Source organism: Sparus aurata, chromosome 16, assembly GCF_900880675.1.
Source record: "Sparus aurata chromosome 16, fSpaAur1.1, whole genome shotgun sequence".
Classification (NCBI taxonomy): domain Eukaryota; kingdom Metazoa; phylum Chordata; class Actinopteri; order Spariformes; family Sparidae; genus Sparus; species Sparus aurata.
In genome coordinates, this window is record NC_044202.1 from 4611541 (window position 1) to 4620871 (window position 9331).

At 41.2% G+C, this 9331-nt stretch overlaps 1 protein-coding gene across 1 annotated transcript; it reads right to left on the reverse strand.

Annotated features, from left to right (window-relative positions):
* Window positions 1–387: 387 nt before the first annotated feature.
* Window positions 388–9284, reverse strand: slc39a8 (solute carrier family 39 member 8). Its single transcript, XM_030443993.1, has 8 exons — window positions 8712–9284; window positions 6899–7061; window positions 4414–4583; window positions 4211–4333; window positions 3677–3823; window positions 2270–2477; window positions 1434–1618; window positions 388–806 (listed from the first exon to the last, which is right to left on the reverse strand). Exons 1-8 carry the CDS (start codon window positions 8934–8936, stop codon window positions 660–662), a joined length of 1368 nt encoding a protein of 455 aa, XP_030299853.1. The 5' UTR covers window positions 8937–9284; the 3' UTR covers window positions 388–659.
* Between the last annotated feature and the right edge of the window lie 47 nt (window positions 9285–9331).

Here is a 9331-nt window from a genome sequence, read left to right on the forward strand (position 1 = left end):
GTTTCTTTAATTTGTTTTTGGTATTTGTGGCAGTCCATGTTGGTTAATGTATTAATCATACAGCCACTGACAGAATCTGTCAGAACCCTGATGGAAAAAATGTAAACAGTGCATGTGGTGAAGAGTTGTATCATATGAAGTCGTGGTGATGATTTTTGTTATACTCTCCCTTACACAAGCAACATACATATATTAAAAAAGACAAATAAATATAAAAGGAGAACTCACAAAAGCACCAGTGAAGGTCACAGAGGTCACAAAACCCTGAGGTCAAACACCGCCGCCATTAAAGGCAAAACAATAAGTGTTGTCACACCAACACAACTAACGTTAGTTTACACTACAGCATCAGTGAGATACAATAAATGTAAAATATTACACACAATGTGAAGACTAAAAAAATAATTTATTGTCTCCTGAAAACAGATTTGACTACAGTTCATACATCAAATGATTGCAAAGATTTTCCCTTTTTCATACGGAGTAAACTAAATTGATAGTCAGGACATATAAAAGCATCATTTCTCCTTTAAACATTTGGTTTTGTTTGTACAAAACATTCACTTTACATTCACTTTCCTGCCCAGCCCGACGAGCTGGAGCAGAAACAGAAGCAGCTCGTTTATTGAGTTTTCTCTCCAGCTTGTGTTCGTGCCCTGCTAGCCCAGATTGATCTGCCCTGCGAACATGGTGATCAGTAGTATGATGGTGAAGCCGCTGAGCAGCCCTGCGTTCTGGATCAGGAAGAAAACGATCTTTGTGGAGGTTCTTTTCTGTTCCCGTGCTATATTGTCCATCTCTGGAAACTGAGACAGAGAAAAGACAATCAGACGGCTGTGTGGTGCACCAAATACACTGGCCTTACTGTTCAACAGCCCACATATGAGGAAGTGATAGTACAGAAACAAGAAGTGTTAGTTTGTGTGGCCACAATTATTACATTGTCCCGGAGCAATCAGACTGGAAAACAGACCGCAAGTCAGCGTTGTCATTGTCTGGAGCGCTGACTGCTTCTCGATGTTTGAAAATACTAGCAATTTTTTGGTTCCTTAAAAGTGACAAGTTGTAATTGGAAAAAAGAACAAAAGAGTTTTAGCTTATCAGAAAGGGAATTGTTTTATCGTCAACAAATTCCATGTAGAGGCCAAAACCGACTATCACTTGATCCTTACAAGTGCAAGTCCACCGTGACATCACGCATTTGGTTAAAACATCAACTCAAACTGTAAACTGAGGTAATAAATCACAGACGCATTTTGTTTATAACAAAATGGTGCATGTTTGATCAATCCTGGCATTCATCCATTATTATTTTAAACACACACTACTTTGTCTGACTACCACAGGACAGGATAGGGAAGTAAGCGGACGTAAAAGATGCAAAACTAACGGCGGTGCGCGAGGATCCTCGTGGGTTGTGTAACGTCACTCACCATGTCTGCCAGTGCGATGTACAGGAACATTCCTCCCGCGATGGCGAAGATTGGATTGGGGGCAAAATTGCTCCCGAGAATGATGCCGAACACGAGACCGAAGTAACACGACACAGCCGACAGCAGGTTGAAGAAAATAGCTTGAGGTATGGTCATGCCGGCGTTCAGCAGGATAACAAAGTCACCTGCAGAGGGAAGGAAACCCAGGGTGGATACAACAGGAGGTCAAAGATGAGTTTCATTGTTGTTTCTGTTGCTATTTTGTCTTCTGTCGTCCGAGTTTGGTGTGATTGTATGATGTCCGAGTCGAGTATTTGTTATTTACTTTTCTTTTGAAAGGTGACATTAAGTGTTTTAATTGCATAAACTGAAAATAAATGATGATGATAAATGCTTTGGTGCAGTTCTGCAGTTTGTCAGTAGAGATCGCTGAAGATCACAGATATGAAAAGATCCCTTGAGTTTAAATTAAAATATGTTACCTGCTTTTGACCTACAAATCCAGTTTTTTCATTTCATTTCCTCTTATATTGCTTTAAAAAATATTATATTTTAAATCAAATCAGAATCACACATCCTGTCTAAACTCAGTCCCGCTCTCCGTTGAAGCTACATGATGTTTTTACCGATGAAACATTCAAACCTGACGATCTGTTATTCATCAAACTAATGAGCCTGAAAAGCCTGAAATATCTGTTACCGTTGGTGACTTTGGGATCTCCACAAGTGCTCCCAGCAAAGTTCAGTGGGTTTGAGCAATGTTTAACTGCACAGCACATACGGTTTGTGACGAATGAGGCCCGCACGGGGTCAAACCGGATAAAAGGCTCGCTCACCCAGCTCATGGGGAAACTCCTCGCATATGATGGCGGTGGACGTGCTGAACCCCGTCAGTAAGGACACGGTGAACGAGGCACCGATGGCGAGACCGTCGATGAAGTTGTGCAGCGCGTCGCTCAGCGTTATCATCCACGCCACCGTCTTGATGCTGGAGACGCGTCGCCCACGCAACCAGTGGCACATCAGATCTGAGCCCGGGGCTTCCTGGAAGAGAGGGCGGACGGGTTCAGGTCACACGACTCATGCTGCTGTTTGATTAAACCATTTGAAAATGAAACTATGTATTTGTGACACTGTTTCTAAATGGTCCAGAGGCACAGAGGACAATAGGAATGTCTTTAGTTTTGCAGGTATTTAGTCATAAATGTCCAATTATTGGACAATTAAGGGATCATCAAAGTGATTACATTTCATCCTGAGGGGGACGTGACATCTGCTGACATAAAACCTCATTGTGGTGTTAGAGGTAGGTCAGAGTCTCGCCAAAATAAGACACCTTAAATGTCTACAACATGTCACAGCTCTAAGAATTAGCTGAAAATAAAGACTTTGAGGGAATCTTCCTGACCAAAGGCTCCGATCGGCTGAGTGTTTTCATTTGGATCCTCAAAATGTAAGAGACACTGATGAACAAATACAGGAAGTATTTCCCCTAAATGAATGCGCAGCATTACAAACAGAACTCTTCAATTACAGATATAAAGGCACGAGTGTCTTTAATGGGAAACCTGAGAGCAGGCGGACAGAAACAGAGCATTTGGGCCCCTTTTATTAGCCACGGCCGAACAAGGAGTCTTTGTGCTCGAGGCAGACAATTCCTGCATTTATCAGGAGGGGACGGATCCGAGGCTTTCAGCCTGATTTCACCGCTTCATCCCTCTGTGACAGCGCCATGTCTGTTTGTTTAGCATTTCTGATCCCTTCAAAGCCAGACTACTCCACCGGACACGAGAGATTTCACCGTTAAATATTAACAGCAGCTCCAAACGCCCTGTGTCGCTGATAACAGCGCACTAAATGAGTCCCGAGCTGAATAACAGTGCTTGCAGAAAAACAAAAGTGGGTCCGAACCGTTTGAAATCGCAAACTCTTTGCATGGTGACACGTCCCGTGACTCACAGCGACTGATTGGAAGTTTTAAATACAGTCATTAATTCATAATCCGCGTTGAGCTCCTGTGAGGCGTGTTTGTGATCATGGACAGCAAATCTCTATCAAGCACAACAAATGATAAGACTTAAGGAGAGACTCACTGTTGTTACAAGCTTATCTGAACACTGAGCTACTCATTGGATAAAAGACAGTCGAGCACAAGGTTGATTGCTTTGTAGGTCAACGTAACACGTGAGGCGCACGGTGCGATTCAGACTTCTGTCACAGATGACGTGAGCGGGCGCTCGTACCTGAGAGGGTTCTGGGTTGGGGTTGCTCTTGTCCGTGGCGATGGTGTTGATGCCGGTCATGATGATGGAGTCCTTTTTGTCCAGTATGTCGCCGTTGTGGAGGGAGTTTTCTTGATTCTCTGCAGGAGTGAAGTGGCTGTGGCCGTGCTGAGGACGAGAGAGAGACACGGATAAAAAAAAACATGAAGTCTCGCCTGATTGAAATGTTTTTCTACCTTTATAATTCTCATTACTGCTGCTGACAGATTTTAATACCTATTTAAGACATTAGGATGCCTTGATACTATATAAAAGATATATTTAATGAGTACTGTGCCCCCCCATCCTTGTGTAAAACTATTAAAATATAAATAATGCACATGACTCCCATAAACTGTAACTATGTCCTCATGGTAGTCACTAATTAGCAGCCAAATTAGCTAATAAATCCAGGTAATCAGTGGTAGATATGCAACTAGAACAATTGATATCACTCTGCAATAAAAGGAAAGTGCTTTGCACCGTTTAAACTCACATACCGCACTGTTACCTCACCTCATGCTCCATCCCGAGAGCCATTTTCAGGATCTTCTCCATGAAGAACAGCAGGTAAAACCCTCCAAATATTCCAACCGCCTTCGCCACATAGTTATCCGTTTTGGGATCAAAACCCAGGGCCTGCGAAATGAGCGGGAGAACGTTAATGTTAGTGGCACGTAAATATTGGCTCCATTCAAATCACTCCACCTGCTACAAACCTCTGGTATGAGCTGAAGCACGGCATTGGAGAAGAGAGTCCCGATGGCCAGGCCGATGAAGTAGGTCAGCACTTTGGGGAAATACGACTTCTTGGTGAAGGGGATCAGGAAGAGGCCGAGCAGCGACGCCAGGTTGATCACAGTGACCGCCAGAAACCCATAACCCCACACTGTCAGGACATCGAGAATAAACAGTGAGACAGAAGCATTGTAATGTGCATGCAACGGGCGCCCCCCCCCCCTCGTGGCCCAATTGTCGAAAAACGCACGATAAAGTGCCCTCCTGGAAACAAAAACGCACGCTAAAATGCTCTCTTGGAGCCAAAATGCACGCTAAAGTGCCCTCTTGGTTGGCAAAACACACTGAACCGTCCCCTTGGCTGATTGAAACATGATACACTGCACTCTTGGGTTGCAAAAACACATGCTAAAGTGCCCTCTTGGGTTGCAAAAACACATGCTAAAGTGCCCTCTTGGGAGCCAAAACGCACGCTAAAGTGCCTTCTTTGGTGGCAAAAACGCACGCTAAAGTGCCCTCTTTGGTTGCAAAAACACATGCTAAAGTGCCCTCTTGGGAGCCAAAATGCACGCTAAAGTGCCTTCTTTGGTGGCAAAAACGCACGCTAAAGTGCCCTCTTTGGTGGCAAAAACACATGCTAAAGTGCACTCTTGGGAGTCAAAACGTGCGCTAAAGTGCCCTTATTTTCGCCCCTGCCCTTCAAAAAGTCTGTGCACACCACTGTGTGCATGTAAAGTGTTTTGCTGACATCTTTAATGCTTTAGGTTTATTGCTGTGGTGTGATCTGTGACATGTGCAGAACCAGTCCTTCAAAAGCACCTTCACCACGGTACCGGATATTTACTCTGGAAGATGTCTAACTTGAAAACCTACATTTTGTTTTATTTCATCATCAAGTAACGAAGTCGCCGAACAGATGTTTAATGCAACAAAATACACGATTATTATTTATTTGCAGAGGGAAAGTTCTGTTCACAAGGCCGGTGAGGAACCAGCGTGCATCGTGAACAACACACTGAACAACAGTCACAGTTGGTTGTAACTGTGTCAACAGCACAGAGGAGGAGGAGGAGGAGGAGGAGGAAGAGGAGGAGGAGGAGGAAGGGGAGGAAGAGGAGGAGGAGGAGGAAGAAGAGGAGGAAGAAGAGGAGGAGGAGGAGAGTCTGAGGGTGAATCCGAGGGGTCAGTAGCTCTGTGACTCAGTCCAGGACTTTATGGAGAGTTATGGCTCCTCGGCAGGAGATGACTTTGGATGATTAGATTTTATTCATTAATGGAAACAGATAAGTGAGAATGGGAGATAACAAGTGACGACCTGAGATAAGGGGCCAGCGTCAAGCCCGGTGGTGGCTTCAGGACACCGAACCCATCAATCAGAGCGGCTGTTCCCCGCTCTGATTGATGAGTTCACCATGAAGCAGATTAAAAGTACGTTAACCCTGATTTGGGAATGTCCATTTTATTTTCAAATTCGACCAACTCCTGCAAGGACATAAGGAGACAGCGTTTGTTAGAGAGTTTAAAGTGATTTCCTGTCTTCTTTGCATGATATCGTTTCTCTTAATGTGCTGTAAAGTTCTTTAAATTGTCCACACAAACGTATATACACGGGACAAATGTGAGAATATCTTTTATACCTACAAGTTTAAGCATTTATTTGCTCAATGGAGATGAAGGCAGAGGTGAAAGTAGTCTCTGATTTAAAGTTCATGACCGTGGTAACAGCAGTCAGCGTGGAACTGTAGATGCTCAGGGTAATTATCATTAAAAAGTAGTTGACAAATAATCTAAAATCTTGTCCTTAAAATGTGTAAAAGAAATAGAAATAAACTCAGAACAGCTATGAGAGCTACAAGCTACGATTTAGCTCTTATTCCAATTCTTATTTTCCTGAATTTATCCTTAATAGTGAGAAGTATCAGGATAAGTGGGGTAACAAAATGAGAACGCAGGGAATCTGACACCAAATGTGAACGAAGATTTTTCCAATTTCGTTTTTTGAAGACCTGAAAAGTAAATAACGTCAGTGGCTCTCAGACTGAAACTCAAATGATCAGACAACAACTTTCAAACTTAACCATAAATACATGTGAATTCTCTGTTTCCTGTCATTTCCTTCTTGCAGTGATGACTCATTTGAAAGAATCTAAAAGATAAAAAGCTGTTGGGCGTCACAGGTTTTAACACTTTTGTTATAGACGGGAAAGATAAGAGACGGTTCGGATTTGAACCCTCGACTTCACAGCTGAGTCAAAGGAAACTTCTACCGCCCCACATCCTGCGGTTTTTAGGGCAAATTGCCGACCGCAGACTTCAGTGAGGCAGCTCCGTCTCCGATCACTGATTCATCCCGAGCATTTGTGTCACTTTGGACCTAATTCAAGGCAACAAACCGCGGTGAACTGTGAATTATTTGACTTGCGGGGGTCTCAGCAAATAAACCGATGTGGTGATGAAGCAACTCACCAGTGTAGTCGAGAGGGGCCACAGGCGTGGGGACGACGTAGGGGCAGGAGGGCAGCAGCACCTGGGTCAACACGGCGGGGCAGATCCTCTCCAGATGTTCCACAGTCAGCTGACTGACATTACTGAGCCCATAGTGGGACAAGATCTGCCCTGTGGAGGGACACTGAGGGACAAAAAGACCTGATCAGACCACTTTTAAATATCTTTATAGTCTCGAAAGTCCTTCCTGCTGCGTTTTTAATGATCTTCTTTCTTGCATCTGTCTTCTTTCATTATTATTTTTGAATTTAATGTGCTATACAAATAATGTTCTTCTTATTATTATTGTCATGGGATGAAAGTAGATTATTTTACGATGGAGCAACTTAACCTAATTATAATGTATGGTAGAAAAGAGGAAAGGTAAAGCAGTGTGCGTGATCAATCACAACAAATAATGAAATGCTTCAGCAACCACTGATTGATTGCTGTAAAGGGTTATAAACATAAAATGCAACTTTACAATAAACAGATGTTTGATACATTGTTATGAAGCATTGTATCATCTGTTAACAGTGAACTAAAGACAATTAACTATAAATTAACCTTTTATTCCTGTAATTCAGCATCTTCAAATGTATTAACAACAGCAAAAAACAAAGAAATGCTTTGAAAACGCCATTAAAAAGGCATTAATGCAGGTATTTGATCATAAATAATCTACTCTATTCATTACCATACAATGTCAACAATGTAAACAACAACAGAATAAAGTTTATTTCCCACTAATTTTTCTTTTTTCTTTATGAATAAACTGACATAAAATATACATTAATGTGCTTATTTGGTCAAAAACAAGTCAGTATAATATAATATTAGTCAGAATGTTTCAGGGGTTTAATTCAGTATCTGTTATTTTGTTATTTTCAAAAGGATAAAACTTTTAAACTTGCCATTACCCTGAAAACGTGGCAGGAAATTACATAAATTATACATTTTTGCACGTTCTTAGTCAAAAATAGGCCAAATCATATAACTACAAATGTCTACAATGAAGAAGTTTGTGAGATATAACATCAGAAAGAAGGTTTCAGGCATTTATAACTAAAGTATACATGACGAAACACTGTAAACAACAAGTATAAATAAAGATAAAAAATACATTTTAACAAATAATCCTTATAAACTGTCTCTGACCACAAAGCAAGGAGAAAAAGTGACATAAATACGCAAAATATCACATTTTTGACAACAAGTCAGTAAGATTTATGATTAGTAAGAATGTTTCAGGCATTTATTACACTTATTTATTACTATGGAGTATCAATAAAGTGTACAACAACAAGATAAGGTAAATTTACAACTGAATTGTGTTTGTTTTTACGAATAAATCTTCTAAACTGGTTATATCTCTTAAAATGTGCGTGAAAATCACATAAATATGCATTAAGGCGAGTATTTGGCAAAGAAATAAGCCAAATTACTTAAATACTACTATACAGTGTCAACAAAATGTACAACAATAGAATTAAGTTCATTTACGACTAAATTTAGATTATTTTTAATGTATAAACTGGCTGCAAAAACTGACATCAAATATTAATCAAAATGCATATTTTGTCAAAAATAAGTCACATTATTTAACCACGAGTGCCTACAGTGAACGAGCCAGTAAGATATAACATTACTTAGAATGTTTTAGTCTTTATAACATTATTTATGAACTGTGTATCACACACTGTAATAAATAAGCACATTCGGTGGTGTTTGGTGCTTTAAATGCTTATTAATGGGTATAAACATTAAAAAAAATGTGTTGATAAATGTAAAATACCTCTTGGTTTTCCAGCGGGTTCTCCTCAGTGACCTCCTCGGATCTCCTGGCTGAGATTAAAAGCAGAAAGTGATCCAGATCCTCTGTGGAGATGGAGTTATTCTGACCGTAATAGCGCAAAATATCCTCAAGGAATCTCTGTCCATCCCTCTCAAACACATGTAAACTGTGCGACTGTGAGATAAAGACCAGCAGGCAGCTGATCAAACACGTTAAATTAGACATTTTCTTTTAAAAAAGTGTGAAGTCCTTCAGTGAATTAATCTGTTTTCTTCTTCAGCTCCTCTCAGAGCATTTCACTCAGGATATCTGTGCAAGCTCAGTCTCATCCATGGCAGTCCTTTAAAAAAAAAAAAAAAAAAAAAAAAGTTGCAGCAGCTTGATTAAAGTCCCGGGTGTGTGTGTGTGAGAGTGTGTGTGAGTGTGTGTGTGTTTCTTCTCTGGTGATCAATCGGGACTTAATCGGAGGTAGATCAGGTTCAAAGATCAGTTCTGCAGAAGAAGCACGGAGGAGGAAAAACATGGAGGGGACCGACCGCGTGCCACTCTCGTCTTTCAATGCCTTCTTTTGTGGCTGACTTTCTCACTTGGTATGCAACGTGCTCACACACACACGCGCA